We start from the raw sequence: 17,539 nt of genomic DNA on the forward strand, positions 1-17,539 counted from the left end.
GATGACGTGAGACACTGGAGCGGACCATTACTAGTAAGCCGACCGTATGTAACCTTTTCCGTATTGCACAGAACAAGAGTTATGACCGTCCACGATTGATATAATTGCATGCAGTGATAGTGCACCATCCCTATCATCCCCTTACACATCCATGTATCACACATGGCCTTACAGACCCTGATAGCCCTCGTATTTGCCTTCATATCTATCAGGACAAGGCAATCTGATCCAGAGAAGGGTCCGGAGACCCTCAGTGAAACTCCCAATGTACAGAGGAACCCGGGCGCTCGCGCTCACAACGACGATGAAGAGGACGTGGACGAGAAGAAAGACATAGTCCAGGAAACGCACCTGGATATGGACGACGATGAGGATAGTGGCTTACCTCCAGACGAATCTTCCTCAGTCCCGCAGACTGACCCGCTCCAGCTGCTTTCCCTCGATTCTCCTGACAAACGTCCGTCATTCTTTACTCGAGTGAAGACATTCGTGTTTCCGCCGTCATCGGACGACTTGTCCTACGCACCAAACTACCGGTGCATTCCCCTTATAACTGGCATCGTGGTACCATTCTCGATATTGCTCGAGATTCCAGGGCTTACCGGGTACTGGTACATCCGTACCGAGAATTATAGTACCGTCCAGACTCGTGCTAACCCAGTCTTATTGGATATCGGCCTTGCATTTAGCATGACTTGCGCTGTCCTCGCTAATGTATGCATCATCCTAAGGTTTCTTGAGAAGCGAGTCGTGACAATGACAATACTATGTATTGTGTTTCTGTCCATCCACGGTTTGTGCCTCAGTTTCAGCAAAGACATTTATTAACCTGAGGTATAGATATTATCAATATCGTCGCTCTCATCATCTTTGGCGTGAGCCACCGATTTAACGACGGGTTTACCTACGGTGAAGCCTTCTGGATGACTGTCTGCTCCACAGTCGTATCGCTCGTCACCAATGTAAGCCTTATCATAGACTTCATTTGCACTCCTGATTTCAAGACAAGTGGTATGTATCCCGTATCCTATTCTCTTCACTCGCCGCCCTAACATGATACAGGCAGTGGCCTCACCCGAAAGCAACGCACGCTAATGATCATTCTCATGATCCTATTTGTTTACATCGCATTCGGCTCTTTAGTCAATTCATTCTTGCTCTCTCTGAGCTTTATCAACGCGCTTTACTTCACCGTGACGACAATCGAAACTATTGGCCTTGGCGACATTGTGCCTGATACTCCCGGATCAAGGATATTCATATGCTTTTACGCTGCGTTTGGTATCGTCAATCTTGCCGTGGTGGTGGGCATGGTACAAGAGACAGTGAGAGAAGGGCTACATATCGGCTATTTTCGTCGCCTACAGAATATTCGAGAACGAAGACGTGCCGCACGGCGACGAAGGAATGCAGAAAGGCGATGGCGTTCGGCAGTCATTTGGAGATTGCGAGACAAAGGTGCAAAAGTGTGGGTTCAAAAATGCCGTTCGACATCCAACTCTTTTTGGGCCAAAGTGAAGAGAAGGTTCTTTAGTGCTGCAGAAAGGATCCCACACCCCTTGGATCATTTCCGTGGAAAACGTTTGAACCTGGAAGCGCTCACACATGCTGAGTTGAAAGCGGCGGCCATGGAAGCGGGCGTTCCACTTGATACACTGCTCCCACCACAGTTTTACGAAGCGCAGATGCAGAACGATCACGACGACGATAATGCTGATGACTTGGAGGTAAGTGTTTTTCTGCCTTTCTTTCATGTAGTACTCATTACAGGAGAAGATTGGGAGCATATACCCTGCTTTGTCTGTTCCGCATTCAGTGTATGGTATGAATGTACGGCGCGGTGCGCATCGAATGCTAACGCACCAGCGGCTCGGTGCGATGGCAGCACTCCTAACGAGATTTGCAATTGGAGTTTCTCTGGACGATAAAGGACCTATACTACAGGCCACTGTCGGCGACGTCAAAAATCCTAGCGAAGACTCTGCTTTGAACAATAAACGTGGCTTGAGGACTGGCGCGGATGTCTCAGTTGAAGGTGAACATGACACTGAAAGCTCTACGACATTCGCTACGACATCGAGCAGCGACGATATAAATGTCAAATATGATTCGATGGTCGCGAGAAAGGAAAAGCATGCTCTTTTCGTGCGCTCGTCCTTGGCATTGATATTCTTCATTGCGTTCTGGTTGGTGAGTTTCGCTGCGATATCGCCCCCAACATCATACTATATATATCGAGCGATCTGACAAACGCCTTAGGTTGGCTCTGCAATATTTAGTCTGACCGAAGGCTGGTCATATGGCTTGTCTATATATTTCTGTAAGGCTTTCAAGTTCGTACCCTTGAAACATCTGATCTTGACTTGCAACGTGATGTTCAGGTTTTATTGCATTCACAACGATTGGGTATGGTGATCCCGCGCCCAGGACGCCTGCAGGGCGATCTGTGTTTGTCGTATGGGCCCTACTCGGCGTTGCCACAGTGACCGTATTGATCTCTGGTGCGTACTTATTCTTTCTTGACAACTCTTTACTAACATTTACCTTGATATTTAATTCCCTCTAATTGCATACAAATTCTTCGTTATTCTGATGCTCGCATCTATATTTCAATGTCTCAATGTGATGTTTGATCGCAGTCGCCTCCGAGGCCTACTCCAAGCGCTATAAGGCGATGCTCCAATGCGACTCTTTCGAGCGAGCCGTCACGACGTACCGCACTCGCACAAAAAATATGTATATGACGAGGACCCAGTCCCTGTCTGAACCCCAGCCTCCGAGTCAAGCCCAAAGCCCAACCCAGATTGAGACTCAATCGTTGACTCCAGCCTCTCCAAACGTGCGATTCCAACCCCACGTTCCTTCCTCGGGTCTCCGACCACGCACAACTTTTGTTGAGCAGGACGATGGCGGCGAGGGAAGCCAGCAACCACAAGACACAGAAATAAATGCACCGGATCCCAATTTACGTGCACAGGACTTGCTCGAGACACTCCCACAGCGCGTCTTAAACGAGGCGCGTTCATTCCAGGAGTACATGCGCTATCTGGGGAACAGTGGCAGTGGCACGAACGCATACGTGAATGAGCAGCTGAGGGCGCTCCTGGATGATGTGGTTGGCGCGGATAATATGAAGGCGGGCATAAAAATGGATATTTTGAGGGATAACGATACCAGGCGGGTAAGTTGGCCTTCGCTTACCATTCGTTGAAAAGTTGTGAAATTGACGTTTGAACCTTTCAGACGCTCATCACCTTAAGCATCGAGAGTGAGCCCCGAATTTTCTTTGGTCATTTAAGGGTCATCAATTGACTATTGGGTGCAGAATCGTTGATGGAGCTTATGACCATCGCGGAGGAGGCGATTGCAGGGATGAATGAGCGTGACCGTGTTGCTGCGGCCTTGGGCCAGGGGCAGGAAGACGCTGATGCTGATGTTGGGGACCCAATAATTGCAACCGATGTTGGAGGCACCAATGTCGATGGTGCCCTCTCATAGGTACGTTTTACCCAAGCTGGGGCGGTCGTCGCAAGTAACAAACTTGGAAGACTCAGGTGCGCACAAGTACACCTTGAGGATGAAAGGTCAGGTCCTTTTATATCCAATCCTCAGCTTGAATACTCACTACAATCATCATGCAGTGTTTTATCCATTCAGAGCGAATGTCTGCAGTCCGGGGGCAAAAAGACGGGCAAGTGGCGAATTTTCGAATAACCTAGGTACATATTAATCTTATCACTCCTCGTTGGCACGTACGGTCAGTGTACGCTCATTTCGTACGGTATAATCATGTAAATAGCCGCAAGCTGTTGGATAGAGTGTCGAAGTGCGTTGCAAGTCCCTGCCCAGCGAGTAGTGAACAGGGGGTATCATACCATGACCATTAGTTACCTTTATTTTCAATGTCCGACGTGCTATCCGTTGGCTTGCCGCCGCACTTGTTGGACCAGACTGTTCTACGCCGGAAGGTGGTTTCAGTCCGTGCCGCGCGGCCCATACCCAACCCGATCACGAACTCGCTTTGGATGAATGCCCATCAACCAGAGGTCACCAGTCCGGCCGCTGAGGTACAATATCATACTTCCTGGGAGAAGCCGTCGACATATGATACCAACATTGTCATGCAAACTCCAAATCCGCTCATACGCTTCTGAACAGAATCGAGGCAATGAAATTCATCGTTCGAGATTGAACAATGATATTTATTGCATCCATCGATGATTAACGACCACCATGCATAGTTCAAAATTCAAGATTCTCATCATTCGGGAATGAGTTGGCACTGAATTCGACGGACAGCCTGAGCCTAATGGTATCGGATACCGCATCATTTGCCTCTTCTCCATTCCAAAATCTGGAACTTATTATATTCTCACTGCCCAGCATAAGGAGGCCTACCAATTGGGCAAGCCAGCTGCCCAGCAAATCAGCATGATCTTCATTTACCACTCGGGTCATCGTCTCGGACATGGCGGCCCTGTGATGATATCGTGTAACTCAGATGATAGGAACGCCAAGCTGCATATGTAGAAGAGAAGGTAGAGGGCGGGTAACCACTTGCGATACGGTGTGTTGTCACTGAACTGCCACTTCATCACAAAATGTAATTTGAACTGAACTTGACGAGATCTGTGCTCTCCTTCGGTGCGACACAGGATTGATTGCCGATTCTCTAGTTAGGTATCAATCGCGTGTGTGTATTGAGGGTATTTCAACTTAGCGCTCTGGTGAGCACATCAACTGCGGTACTTGACAAATAGCAATTTGCTTTCTCATCCGATGTCGTCCGGTGGCACGTCACCAGCTAGCAGTGCTCAGTTCCCCTTCCCACGGGAGGCGCATTGCGTCGACTTCCATCATTAATGGCATACATATTACTCCTGAGTCCGTTTGGAACGACGTTCAAAGATTACTGCACTAATCATCTACTGCTCGAACACGCTATCTTTCACAGTTGCAGCCATGAAGACTCTTATTTTGACCTTCGTTTCTTCGGGAAGGTCATTGATGCTGGATCATCTCGCATTCCAGCGACAAAGGCCCAATCAGTGTCGAGGAGCCAACAATGGTTTTTGAAATATTTAGTCAGTCCACGAAGCATCATCTTGCGGATTGGGTCTGATCCATTTGATCCAGGATACTACCCAGACAAAGCTATAGCAGCTGTGGCAGGCGGGTCGTACTTCATTGCCAGCCTTTGCCTGTTCGTGCGCTTATTCATGGACAAGGCATGGTGGGGACTTTGTCTCCCTGTAGCCTCAACCTGTAAGGTCTCACCACCCACCTCGAAACGCGTGTTGACTGTTAAAGCAGTCATGTTCATTGGCTTTTTTATGCGCATACTCATGGTGATAAACCCAAATTCTCTCCCAATTTTCATGGTCCAACAACTCCTCACCTTGTTACCGCCTGCTGCATACCTTGCCTTCAATTCCATCCTTTACGGGCGTTTCGTCGCGAACTGCGTTGACAGATGCTCCTCTTGGATAAAGCCAGAAAAAGTTGCCCGGTACTTCGTTATCAGCGATATCACGACATTCTTCATACAAGTTTGAAGTTTGATTATTTGTCTCGTTTACACGGAAGATTAATCACGACGTTGTGCAGGGTGTAGGTGGTGGCCTGGAAGTGTCGACAAAAATGACAAACGAGAAACTGGGCGCAAACATTCTTCTCTCCGGATTAGTCATTCAGACACACTCATTTGCGTTCTTCATGATCCTATGTGCGCATATATGGCGTGGTGTCCTCCGAGATGGTTTTCTGCTCCGCCGGGAGCCATGGGGGCCAATTCTTTGGATATTGATGTTTTCTTCAACAGCCTACGGTGCGCCTTTCACCCACCTTTATCGTCCGTCGTTGCGCGATACAGATTCGCAGTATCTATCGTGTCATCGAGATTGCTCAAGGTAACGGCGGTTATCTCGTCACCCATGAAAGTAAGTATTGGGGGATACTAAAATTTGGGCGCTTGGTATAACTCTTGCCTGACAAGTCTACTTCTACCTCCTCGACTCCCTGCCACTGTTGATTGGCATTTGCACATACATCATCTACTGGCCAACGAAGTATCTCGAAGCGTCGTTCAGGCCCATCAATGAAATGGCGGAACGGCGTTAAAGCCTTGTCATCGCCATGCTCATTTCAAGAATTCACTGGGGTGCGTGAACCGTGATACTCACAGTGGAAGGACCTGTGTATGTTGATAATCCACTGTGATCCAGCAGTTGCAATATTCTGTGAGTCAGTTCCTTGACCGCGCAATGTCCTTCGTTCCACTTACTATCTTTGGCCTGGCGCAGCAGCCTCGACACTTGTCCTCTACCCTCACTACCTGGTGCATAGGTGCTTCTCATACAGAGAATGATGGTGCTAATTTGATTTTAAAACCGTCCTCAAATTGTTGCGGCATTGAAACAACACCGGCGGATGTGACACGGAGCCAGACCAGTCACGGTGGGCCTCGAGATGTTATGAATTCATGTAACTTACTACTCAGCGGCCAAACTCACTCTCGTTATTAGTAGCTTAGTCAGCATGTATGTCGTTTATTCTTTGTGCATCATCGTTGCAAAGGAAATGCACGATCCTAGTTTAAAGCTCGTTGCGTTTCTGGGTATGACGCCACCCGGTCCTGTTTCTTCCGGGTTCCAGACACTTCGAAGCGCCTACATCATGCCACATGGCATTGGCCGTTAGGATATTGTTTCACCAAACCGGGTCCGATTTAAGAATGCTCCAAGGGCAACTAGTAAAACCCAGCTGGTTACCCTCACGACGCGTACATCCAAGCAGAAATTCAGGTCAATCGTTGTTCACACAATGCAATTCGAATTGGTGGAACAGAAACAGGGAGAGTCCCGCTCCAGTTCTGTGACACCGGATTTGGCCTCCGATAAGCCTGTGGGCAATGATCTGGAGGGCGGTCAGTATTATACAGGGTTTCTCAGACGTGCCACCCAGTTACTTTCTCGGTATGGAATTGAAACCCATGGGTGAGTGAGATGGTGTCGTTATGATATCTCCCATGTCTAACTTGAAAGCATTTCTACCTGTTACTTGGATCAGCATCGCCCCGGTACCAGCAGAGGAACGCATAGAGACTCGATGGTACCAAATGTTTTTCGTATGGTTTTCTGCCAATATGAATATCTTAACGTGCGTTTTGAGTCTTGTATCGACTCTCGATTTTCTTGCTATCTGCTAAGTCACTTGACACCTGCAGATTCAGCACTGGCACTGTGGGACCTGCATTTTTTTCCCTGGGAGTTAATGATTCTATCATTATCATTGTCGTTGTTGACCTGCTGTAAGTGTCAATAGTCTTTATGAATATCAATTCGCTATGAACTATAACTAGGATATGTTTGTTGCCTGCGTTCTCGTGAGCTTGACTATTATTATTATCTGGACGTTCCTCGGGACTGATGAATGTATAGTGCTGTTTTTGGGCCAAAGCTTGGCACGCGAACTATAGTACAGGCAAGGTTCTCATGGGGGTGAGTCATTTTTCCGATTGCCAGTATCATTCACTGACGGATATCAAGGTATTTCGGTGCCACCATACCGGCCGTCTTAAATGTTTTCTCCCTGCAAGGCTTCCTTATCCTGAACTGCATCGTTGGTGGACAAGTGCTCGCAAGTCTGTCTTCTCACCTTGATGATACTCTTGGTATTGTTATCATTGCTGTCATAACTCTTGTGGTACGTCAAATTTGTTGGTTTTGCATCAAAATGTTAAGCTTCATAGGTCACTTTCTGTGGATACCGCATCATTCATTGGTGGGATCACTTAACCATGTACTATTCGTATAAGTGTGATACATTTTTGATTCTAGGTACGAAAGTATCGCCTGGGTCCCAAATGTGATTGCTTTTATCACCATGCTGGCTGTCGGTTATCCACAACTACGCGACAACCAATCAACTCCTGTCTCTCAAGCAACTGTCGCTGAGGTTATCTCTTTTTCGTCTATCCTCACAGCTAGCATTATCAGCTGGTGTACCGTGACCCCCGACTATGGTGTATACCACAGCCCTGCTGCTTCTTCGTGAGCTCCCTCAGACCACTCACAGGCTCTCGTTAACATCCTTATAGTGCGAGAATTTTTCTTTACACGTATATCGCGTTTTTCACTTCTAGTGTAAGTCCCTACGTACTGTTACCAGCGTCATCGTAACATCTTGAAAAGGTGGCTTGCCACACCCTCGGTGCTGCGTTCGCGGCCGCAGCTCCCAACGTGCCTGTTTGGAATGGAGGATTTGACAACAGCTCTTCCGTCGGTGGCTTGTTTTACAGCGTGCTGCTACCTACAGGCGCATTTGGAAAAATTCTTATCACTCTAGTGGCTCTCAGTATTCCCAGCGCTTCTGCACCAACCATGTATACGTTCAGCACCAGTTTCATGGCTGTCGCTCCGTGGTTTGCTGCAATACCTAGATGGATATATATTCTCATCTCTGAAGCAGTGTAAGTATCTTCAGCGTCGCGAATTCCCGTGATACTCATTATTTGTGTTGAAGTCTGATACCAGTAGCCATTATTGGCGCCAAAAAGTTTTATACCACTTTCGTTGACATCCTCAGTATGAGTCCCGAATATCTGTGACTATGGCTAAAACGCTGACTCCTCAGATGTCATCGGATACTGGTCGTCAGTATTTGCTGCGATTATTCTTACAGAACACGTGTTATTTCGGCGAGCCTCGTTTTCTGAGGATCAATATCCTATCACGACTTGGGCTTCGTATGCTCTTTTGCCTAGTGGTATTCCCGCGGTCGTGGCCTTCGCGTGCGGGTGTGGAGCCCTTGTTCCGTTCATGTCGCAGGTTTGGTATGTAGGACCAGTGGCCAGGCATGGTAGTGGAGATGTTGGGGTATACGTAGGGTTTGTGGTGGGGGCTATCACATACGCATTGGCAAGGGGTTTCGAAAAACTGTGGTACAAAAAGATGAGTAAATCAGATGCTTAGTAGTAGTTGTTTTAAGGTAAACAGTATGCGTGTACATGAACTGTTCTGTGACTTGAAGAGATAAGCATCAGGAAAAACCTCCCGCTCTAGACCAGCAAAGGTGTTCCAGCAGGGTTGTGAACTCATGCCAGATAGAGGTAAGGACATATTTTGGAAGGAAAAAGGTCCACCCAAGTCCTATCCGAAGACAGGTGAGAGTGCTGCATAAGCCTTGACGGCTGTTGATTTGACCTCCGTTGCAAAGTTGGCAAATGGTTAGATGCGGTAGAAGCGGGAAGAAAAAGAAAAAAAAAAAAGATGACGCAAGTCTACTCATGAGAAGCTCTCATTAGTAGCTTAGTCAGCATGTACTATGTTACAGTCGTCTATCGTTTGCAAAGTAAATGGTGACATGGTTATGATCCTAAAATTTACTTCAACTGTGTTTCTGACCTGTGAGCCACCCAGTCCTGTTTCTCCCGGGTTCCAGGTACTCAGAAGCGCTGGCATCATGGTATTGGTCATTAGGAGATTGTTTTACCAAACCGGATCCGATTTAAGAATGCTCCAAACTTCAAAATAACTGCGGCACAACGGCAACTAGAACCCAGCTGGTACCCTCACGACAGGTACATCCAAGCAGGAAATTCAGGTCAATCATAGTTCACTTCACACAATGCAATCCGAATTTGTGGAAAAGAAACAGGGAGAGTCCCGCTCCAGTTCTGTGACACCGGATTTGGCCTCTGATAAGCCTGTGGGCAATGATCTGGAGGGCGGTCAGTATTATACAGGGTTTCTCAGACGTGCCACACAGGTACTTTCTCGGTGTGGAATTGAAACTCATGGGTGAGTGAGATGGTGTCGTTATGATATCTCCAATGTCTAACTTGAAAGCATTTCTACCTGTTACTCGGATCAGCATCGCCCCGGTACCAGCAGAGGAACGCATAGAGACTCGATGGTACCAAATATTCTTCGTATGGTTTTCTGTTAATATGAATATCGGGACGTGCGTTTTGAGTCCTGACTCAACTTTCGACTCTCTTGCTATCTACTGAGTCACTTGACATCTACAGATTCGGCATTGGCACTGTGGGACCTGCATTTTTTTCCCTGGGAGTTAATGATTCTATCATCATCATTGTCGTTGTTGACCTGGTGTAAGTGCCAATAGTTTATACGACAACAAACTGGTGTGAATTATAATTAGGGTCTGCTTGTTGCCTGCGTTCTCGTGAGTTTAACTATTATTATCTGAATGTTTCTTAGGACTGATGAATGTATAGTGCTGTTTTTGGGCCAAAGCTTGGCACGCGAGCTATGGTACAGGCAAGGTTCTCATGGGGGTGAGTCATTTTTCCGATTGCCAGTATCATTCACTGACGGATATCAAGGTATTTTGGTGCCATCATACCGGCCGTCTTAAATGTTTTCTCCTTGCAAGGCTTCCTTGTCCTGAACTGCATCGTTGGTGGACAAGTGCTCGCAAGTCTGTCTTCTCACCTTGATGATACTCTTGGTATTGTTATCATTGCTGTCATAACTCTTGTGGTACGTCAAATTTGTTGGTTTTGCATCAAAATGTTAAGCTTCATAGGTCACTTTCTGTGGATACCGCATCATTCATTGGTGGGATTACTTGACCATGTACTATTCGTATAATTGTGACACAATTTTGATTCTAGGTACGAAAGTATCGCCTGGATTCCAAATGTGATTGTTTTTATCACCATGCTGGCTGTCGGTTATCCACAACTACGTGACAGCCAATCAGCTCCTGTTTCTCAAGCAACTGTCGCTGAGGTTATCTCTTTTTCGTCTATCCTCACAGCTAGCATTATCAGCTGGTGTACCGTGACCCCCGACTATGGTGTATACCACAGCCCTGCTGCTTCTTCGTGAGCTCCCTCAGACCACTCACAGGCTCTCGTTAACATCCTTATAGTGCGAGAATTTTTCTTTACACGTATATCGCGTTTTTCACTTCTAATGTAAGTCCCTACGTACTGTTACCAGCATCATCATAACATCTTGAAAAGGTGGCTTGCCACACCCTCGGTGCTGCGTTCGCAGCCGCAGCTCCCAACGTGCCTGTTTGGAATGGAGGATTTGACAACAGCTCTTCCGTCGGTGGCTTGTTATACAGTGTGCTACTACCTACAGGCGCATTTGGAAAAATTCTGATCACTCTGGTGGCTCTCAGTATAGCCAGCGTTTGTGCACCAAACATGTATACGTTTAGCACCAGTTTCATGACTATCGCTCCGTGGTTTGCTGCAATACCTAGATGGATATATATTCTCATCTCTGAAGCAGTGTAAGTATCTTCAGCGTCGCGAATTCCCGTGATACTCATTATTTGTGTTGAAGTCTGATACCAGTAGCCATTATTGGTGCCAAAAAGTTTTATAACACTGTCGTTGACATCCTCGGTACGAGTCCCGAATATCGCGATATCTGTCACTATCACTAAAACGTTGACCCCTTGGTTTCAGATCTCATCGGATACTGGTCGTCAGTATTTGCTGCGATTATTCTTACAGAACACGTGTTATTTCGGCGAGCCTCGTTTTCTGAGGATCAATATCCTATCACGACTTGGGCTTCGTATGCTCTTTTGCCTAGTGGTATTCCCGCGGTCGTGGCCTTCGCGTGTGGGTGTGGAGCCCTTGTTCCATTCATGTCGCAGGCTTGGTATGTAGGACAAGTGGCCAGGCATGGTAGTGGAGATGTTGGGGTATACGTAGGGTTTGTGGTGGGGGCTATCACATACGCATTGGCAAGGGGTTTCGAAAAATTGTGGTACAAAAAGATGAATAAGTCGAATGCCTAGTAGTTTTTGTTTTTAAGGTAGATAGTATGCGTGTACATCATGAACTGTTCTGTGACCCTGAAGTGATAAAATAGTTTTCGGGAAATGACAATTGAATGCTAGTTTACGATATCAACATACGGTGTACCCGTGAACTCCGGCCGAGGAACATGTGACATGCAGTACTGTCAGAGGTATGTTCATTGTTCACTGAATCATATTGCGTCGTTCCCAACTTGAAGGCTTGGGCCCTGGGAGTGATACAGAAGCTTGATTGATCAATTAAAGATCATGCTGTTTTGACGTGCCAGTATCCCGGGTCGGATCCCACTCGCTTTACTTTCGCCTACTAAAAACATTTAGTACTAATAGCAATAGGCGCCCGACTCATCTGGCACTCAGGCTCACTGACGCCGTTGCACCGTCAACCAAACTGAACCAGGTCAATCGATACTCCCTCAATGCAGTCTTACATGACGGAGCGGAAACAGGACAGGTCGGTTGAACTGCCATGCCAGACCTAGCAGTGTGTCCTCTGATGAGCGTACCAGGGATGATAGTGTGGAGGACAATGATCGCTCAGATCAGGTAGGATTTCTCAGACGTACTACTCAGTTACTTTCTAAGTATGGAATTGAAACTCGTGGGTGAGTTGTTGTGACACCTGTCTTATCATTTTTGCTGATTCTCAGACAAGCATCGCACCGGTGCCAGCAGACGAACGTCTCGACACTCGGTGGTACCAGTTGTTTTTCATCTGGTTCTCCCCTTGCATGAACATCCTGGGGTGCGTTTCAGTACTGTCTTGATTCTGGTGCAATTCGCTGATCCACCCAACACCTGCAGATTCAGCAGTGGGGCTGCTGGCCCTGCATTTTTTTCCCTGGGAGTTCGCGACTCCATAGCTATCATAGTCACTGTTGACCTGGTGTAAGTCAATTCACAAAATCTCGATCTGCAGCGATTGACCTTCAGCTAGATGTTGTTTATTGCCAGGATTCTTGTGAGTCTTTCTATTCTTTACGCATCTATAGGGACTCCATAATGCGCTAGTGCTGTTTTTGGGCCAAAGCTTGGCATGCGAGCTATGGTACAAGCAAGGTTCTCATGGGGGTGAGTCACTTTTTCCGATTGCCGGTATCATTCCCTGATGGATATCAAGCTATTTTGGTGCCATCATACCGGCCGTTCTGAATGTTCTCTCCTTGGAAGGCTTCCTGATTCTAAACTGCATTATTGGCGGACAAACGATAGCTAGCTTGTCTTCTCAACTTGATGATACTCTTGGTATCGTCATCCTCGGTATCATATCTCTTGTGGTATGTCAGAACTGCTCCTGCTGCCCAAAAAGTGACAGGTTTTAAGATCACTTTCTGCGGATACCGCGTCATCCATTGGTGGGAACACTTCAACACCAGTCATCCTGAATCTGAGCGAACGTTTGATTCATAGGTACGAAAGTGTCGCCTGGATCCCGAATGTAATTGCTTTTATCGCCATGTTGGCTGTCGGTTATCCACAACTACGCGAAAACCTGTCGGCTCCCGTCCCTCCAGCAACACCTGCTAATGTCATGTCTTTTGCGTCCTTTCTCGCATCTAACATTATTGGCTGGTGTCCCATGATCCCTGATTATGGCGTATACCATAGCCCCGATGCTTCTTCGTGAGCTTTCCCAGGTCATCACCAGGACTCTACTTGACATTTCGATAGTGCTAGAATTTTTATTTACACATATCTTGGGTTCTTCGTATCTAATGTAAGCCATTTGTATGTCGGTATCAGTTACATTTTGACTATCTTCTTTTGAAAAGGTGACTGGTCAGGTTCTGGGTGCCGCATTCGCAGCAGCAGCTCCGAGTGTGCCTGCTTGGAATGCAGGATTTGATAACAGCTCTTCCGTCGGTGGTTTGCTACACAGCATCTTGTTACCTACAGGCGCATTTGGAAAAATCCTGACTGCCTTGGTCGCTCTCAGCATTTCCAGTGCCTGTGCACTACCGATATATACGTTCAGCAACAGTTTCATGGCTATTGCTACGTGGTTTGCTGCGGTGCCTAGATGGGTATATATCCTCCTGTCAGAGGGAATGTGAGTGTCATCAAGTCCATGCAAACCTCAGCGATGCTCACGATGTGGATTCAAGCCTCATCCCAGTGGCCATTATTGGTGCAAAAAGGTTCTATGCTACCTTTGTCGACGTCCTTAGTACAAGTCCCAAATATCGATATCTATTGCTAGCGCTAACATGCTGTTTTCTCAGACATCATTGGATATTGGTCATCAATATTCTCTGCGATAATACTCACAGAGCATATGTTATTCCGACGAGCATCATTTTCTGAGGACCAATACCCCATTACGATTTGGGCTTCATGCGCTCTCTTGCCTAGCGGTATCCCCGCGGTAGTGGCCTTCGCGTGTGCATGTGGAGCTCTTGTTCCATTCATGTCACAAGCTTGGTATGTAGGACCAGTAGCGAGGCAGGGCAGCGGAGATGTTGGTGTGTTCGTAGGGTTTGTGGTAGGAGTTATCACCTATGCGTTGGCGAGGAGGTTCGAGAAGATGTTGTACAAGAAGATGGGTAAATCAGATCCTTACTAGGACTTATCAACGTGTACGTCAGTCGTCTTCGATTACCCTTTGACATTGCAATTTACAAGAGACAAGTTATTTGTTGATTGGTGCCAACTTCGAGGCCTCAATTCTTCCGGCAACTTGAATATTCGATAACAGCGACGTATGTTTGACCTTATACTTACTCCACACTGGATCATGCATGACGCGACGACGGAGACTGTTGTCGCTGCGAAACTTTGATCTACTTGCAAGTACACGGATTAGCGAAATCACTGGTATAATGGGAGGGCCATCACAAAACGTGGTATCTCTACATCGATATAGAATGCCACATTAGTGGTACTCTCCAATAGCTAGGTTCTAGTGTCAATGTCACAACCTCTGCCCGCTCACCTTGGCTGTCTTGGCCAAACGGCCATGAATAGCCAGGAGAAGGGGGGTACAGGACGAAACGGGGTGAGTATGAAGCTGCGAACTCTCGAGGCGCTTGATTGAAAGACGCCTCCATCAGCTTGAGCTTAATATTGGTAATTCTCCACTTTGGAGTATACATGCGCATGGCTGCCCAGGGGAATGTCTCGGAGTCTACCGTTGTCGCGCGGAATAATCAGCGTGTTCATTTGCTCGTTCGCTGATGCACGACCTTGTACATAGTTCGACCGCCATGTACGTGAAATGCATGGAGAGCATGACATCATGGTGGACATCATTGCGGCAATGTGTTAGCACCGCCCGATACAGCACTTGCAGCCTATCATTGTGACGCCATCAATCAATTTCGTGTGGGACAAAAGAAATTACCGCTTCATGTTAGAAAGGAGTGGATGCAACCAGAATACTAGAAGACAGGAAAATGTTGCATAGTATCGTGTCAGTATGCCATTTCAGGGAGATGTAGTTCAACAGGGCTTGTACAGCAGGATGCTGTGTTTACAGTCACTGCGTTACTCCTGGATATTGAATTCTGAGGTCTGGCAGATTATTTGTGGCGTGACGCGTGTAATATGACGAAACACGTATTTGGAGGGCTGCCACAGACACCGGTATCAGGATTATTGGGAAGAGAGGTACCCGATCTATATGTGGCAAACACGAAGGGGTATATCAACCAGCATTGCTTGTATGCGGCGCATGCTGTGGCAGTCAAAGTTACTTGGCGTAGCCACCAGGCACAAGGTGTCGACTCCTAATGTAGCGATAACTTGAATGTCCGTCCTGAGCCTACGAGTCTCGTCTACTCATAGTCAGTAAGCGGTCGAGCCCTCTATTCGTTTGTATTGTAAACCCACTGTACAATAGGTTGACCATCGACCGAGTCGCATGAAATACTCAGCTGATGTCGAAAATACCGGGTTATGCTGTTGGAACTCGATGAGGATGCCGCGAAAAGAGAGAGAACCTTGAGAAACAGGTGAATACCTTGTCCCCTGCGAGTGTCAAGATGTAAGGCCATAGACTGAATTTACATATATGACATGTCCAATTTATGCCACAAGTCATAACGCACAAATTACCGCAAGGTAAAGTTACAGCTGAAGTCAAAGTCGAAGTTCACTACCACCGGGTGACCTTCCCCATTTGGTAAGATCGAGGTCAAAATCAAGTTCTCCTCACGTGGGGCTAGTAATTGAACATCGAAATGACACACTCGCATTAATGTCGAGGACGGAATACAAAGAGACTTTTACTGGTTAGAATGTTCAGAATTATGGTACGCCAAGTTCCCACAAATGATCGTTCCAGTATTATTCACCCATCGAAGCTGGATAAATCTAGACGGAGTCAACAGCCGAATCAGTCTTCGGCATAAGTCCGTTAGAGCGGAATTAGAGCAAGTCATCCGGACCGTCCACCGCAATTCTCAAGTCGCGTGTCCAGAGGAAGCCATGATTGAGCACTTTGACCCGCAAGCCCGATTATGGCAGGTCATTCGTTCGGTGCAGTTCTCTTTTTTTACATAACCCGTTCTCCCGTGTGATTGCCTTTGACCCGGCCACACAACTCGATTGAGATATAACAAATTCTCGACGATCATCTGACTGACAATGTTCGGCTTTTTCCTCTGGTATAACAAATCCTCGACGATCAAATGATCGCTTGAGGGCAAATATCTACTCCTTCCCTCTCCTACTGACCTAGGAGGAGCTGGGTTTTCTATACTGGAGGAAGTGACCGCAATGGCCACACATCCCTTTTGCGTACGTATAAAGATGTCATTGATACTGACGTTCCCCACATCGTGATGTGTTTCCGATTCTTCCGGATGACAACAATCGGCTTTAAGGCTTGCAGCTAACCCGCTTGATTCGACGATCGACAACTGTAAAGTTTACCGACGACACATGTCTCGCACGTGGACGGCCGTGCTGTGGCGTCAGGAGGTCTTGGGGGATTAGTGAAGGTCGAGCTGAGCTGTAATGAACTTGGGACAAGCGTCCGTCGTCGATGCGAGTACAATTACCATAATGCTACATAGGGTATACAAACACACTGCTAGCCAGCCCATAAATATGTGAGTACTTACATATGATATATTGTACTGTTCAAACCATGAATATCGAGTCTCTCGTCACCTGCCACCACCTAATTTGACCGTCTTCTGTACCCCCGGTATCTTCCCCTTTGCAGTCTAATCATGTTACTTGCATCAATCATCCTTCGAAGTTGAGCCATAAGATCCTTTGCCAGGAAGACAGTGCCGTTGTCTTCCTCATAGCGTATCCGGTCTTCGTCAAGAAGCTCGAGAACACGAATGTCCTCGGGGGACACGCGTAGGTCATGGGAATACCGGAAGATGGACACGAACTCGTGGCGAAAAACGATGATCCCTAAAGATTCGCGTGATGTCTCGGATTGGATTGGATGCACTACGTAGATTGTATCAGGCTGGACTCAGGTATTGCGAATGGTGAGAACGCACATTGGACTAGACATATATCGCCCTTTACGCGCGCGAACGCGAAACGTGGATCGGTTTCGAGATGAAATTCTTGTGTCAACATTGAGGGAGTGGCAAATGTTATTGAAGATGCCGACTGCCGGATGTGCGCATCGGCACTGTAAGTGAGCGTAGCAGCAGTCATGGACAATGGACAATGGAATGGACAGGGATCTGGATCCACGGGAGGTGCGAGAAATGGTGGCAGCGAGGAAAGCAAGGAACACATGGTTGGAACGGTTAACAAAACTTTT

The 17,539-nt window shown here is 47.1% G+C and overlaps 7 protein-coding genes across 7 annotated transcripts; 5 read left to right on the top strand and 2 right to left on the bottom strand.

Annotated features, from left to right (window-relative positions):
- Nucleotides 1-162: 162 nt before the first annotated feature.
- Nucleotides 163-3,498, top strand: HD556DRAFT_1445914 (uncharacterized protein; the record flags this gene model as incomplete). Its single annotated transcript, XM_041307008.1, has 9 exons — nucleotides 163-793; nucleotides 841-1,011; nucleotides 1,063-1,727; nucleotides 1,777-2,190; nucleotides 2,260-2,320; nucleotides 2,382-2,501; nucleotides 2,640-3,181; nucleotides 3,244-3,268; nucleotides 3,326-3,498. 9 exons carry the CDS (start codon nucleotides 163-165, stop codon nucleotides 3,496-3,498), a joined length of 2,802 nt encoding a protein of 933 aa, XP_041157581.1.
- A 1,567-nt stretch (nucleotides 3,499-5,065) lies between these two features.
- On the top strand, nucleotides 5,066-6,120 carry HD556DRAFT_1433227 (RTA1 like protein-domain-containing protein; the record flags this gene model as incomplete). The annotated part of the gene is made up of 6 exons (XM_041305202.1): nucleotides 5,066-5,084; nucleotides 5,137-5,265; nucleotides 5,314-5,549; nucleotides 5,608-5,807; nucleotides 5,881-5,939; nucleotides 5,996-6,120. The coding sequence occupies 6 exons, from the start codon at nucleotides 5,066-5,068 to the stop codon at nucleotides 6,118-6,120; spliced, it is 768 nt and encodes a 255-aa protein (XP_041157582.1).
- A 425-nt stretch (nucleotides 6,121-6,545) lies between these two features.
- HD556DRAFT_1389538 (permease for cytosine/purines, uracil, thiamine, allantoin-domain-containing protein) lies at nucleotides 6,546-8,794 on the top strand. The gene is made up of 11 exons (XM_041303514.1): nucleotides 6,546-6,995; nucleotides 7,069-7,158; nucleotides 7,226-7,309; nucleotides 7,361-7,384; nucleotides 7,440-7,499; nucleotides 7,548-7,704; nucleotides 7,751-7,782; nucleotides 7,839-8,051; nucleotides 8,099-8,144; nucleotides 8,193-8,470; nucleotides 8,524-8,794. Exons 1-11 carry the CDS (start codon nucleotides 6,823-6,825, stop codon nucleotides 8,606-8,608), a joined length of 1,242 nt encoding a protein of 413 aa, XP_041157583.1. The 5' UTR covers nucleotides 6,546-6,822; the 3' UTR covers nucleotides 8,609-8,794.
- Nucleotides 8,795-8,940: 146 nt separating this feature from the next.
- On the bottom strand, nucleotides 8,941-9,406 carry HD556DRAFT_684676 (uncharacterized protein). Its single transcript, XM_041311303.1, has 2 exons — nucleotides 9,405-9,406; nucleotides 8,941-9,337 (listed from the first exon to the last, which is right to left on the bottom strand). The coding sequence occupies exon 2, from the start codon at nucleotides 9,286-9,288 to the stop codon at nucleotides 9,040-9,042; it is 249 nt and encodes an 82-aa protein (XP_041157584.1). The 5' UTR covers nucleotides 9,289-9,337; nucleotides 9,405-9,406; the 3' UTR covers nucleotides 8,941-9,039.
- A 55-nt stretch (nucleotides 9,407-9,461) lies between these two features.
- On the top strand, nucleotides 9,462-11,386 carry HD556DRAFT_1389573 (permease for cytosine/purines, uracil, thiamine, allantoin-domain-containing protein; the record flags this gene model as incomplete). The annotated part of the gene is made up of 12 exons (XM_041303515.1): nucleotides 9,462-9,522; nucleotides 9,547-9,800; nucleotides 9,874-9,963; nucleotides 10,031-10,114; nucleotides 10,165-10,188; nucleotides 10,241-10,300; nucleotides 10,349-10,505; nucleotides 10,552-10,583; nucleotides 10,640-10,852; nucleotides 10,900-10,945; nucleotides 10,994-11,271; nucleotides 11,325-11,386. Coding segments are annotated over exons 2-12 (1,219 nt in total), but the record flags the coding sequence as incomplete, so codon positions are not given.
- A 1,387-nt stretch (nucleotides 11,387-12,773) lies between these two features.
- HD556DRAFT_683760 (uncharacterized protein) lies at nucleotides 12,774-13,642 on the top strand. The gene is made up of 5 exons (XM_041311302.1): nucleotides 12,774-12,879; nucleotides 12,929-13,085; nucleotides 13,132-13,163; nucleotides 13,219-13,525; nucleotides 13,581-13,642. The coding sequence occupies exons 1-4, from the start codon at nucleotides 12,845-12,847 to the stop codon at nucleotides 13,433-13,435; spliced, it is 441 nt and encodes a 146-aa protein (XP_041157586.1). The 5' UTR covers nucleotides 12,774-12,844; the 3' UTR covers nucleotides 13,436-13,525; nucleotides 13,581-13,642.
- Nucleotides 13,643-17,005: 3,363 nt separating this feature from the next.
- On the bottom strand, nucleotides 17,006-17,370 carry HD556DRAFT_1212385 (uncharacterized protein; the record flags this gene model as incomplete). The annotated part of the gene is made up of 2 exons (XM_041296591.1): nucleotides 17,006-17,214; nucleotides 17,268-17,370. Coding segments are annotated over 2 exons (312 nt in total), but the record flags the coding sequence as incomplete, so codon positions are not given.
- Between the last annotated feature and the right edge of the window lie 169 nt (nucleotides 17,371-17,539).

Source organism: Suillus plorans (genome assembly GCF_016647745.1).
Source record: "Suillus plorans strain S12 chromosome Unknown HD556scaffold_48, whole genome shotgun sequence".
Classification (NCBI taxonomy): Eukaryota; Fungi; Basidiomycota; class Agaricomycetes; order Boletales; family Suillaceae; genus Suillus; species Suillus plorans.

Coding starts and splice junctions, on each gene's coding strand:
- HD556DRAFT_1389538 (XM_041303514.1), top strand. CDS start 6,823: ATGCAATTCGAATTGGTGGAACAGAAACAGGGAGAGTCCCGCTCCAGT. Junction 7,500..7,547: donor CAGGCAAGGTTCTCATGGGG/GTGAGTCATTTT, acceptor ACGGATATCAAG/GTATTTCGGTGCCACCATAC. Junction 7,705..7,750: donor TTGCTGTCATAACTCTTGTG/GTACGTCAAATT, acceptor TAAGCTTCATAG/GTCACTTTCTGTGGATACCG.
- HD556DRAFT_684676 (XM_041311303.1), bottom strand. CDS start 9,288: ATGAGTAGACTTGCGTCATCTTTTTTTTTTTTCTTTTTCTTCCCGCTT.
- HD556DRAFT_683760 (XM_041311302.1), top strand. CDS start 12,845: ATGCGAGCTATGGTACAAGCAAGGTTCTCATGGGG. Junction 13,086..13,131: donor TCGGTATCATATCTCTTGTG/GTATGTCAGAAC, acceptor ACAGGTTTTAAG/ATCACTTTCTGCGGATACCG. Junction 13,164..13,218: donor GGATACCGCGTCATCCATTG/GTGGGAACACTT, acceptor TTTGATTCATAG/GTACGAAAGTGTCGCCTGGA.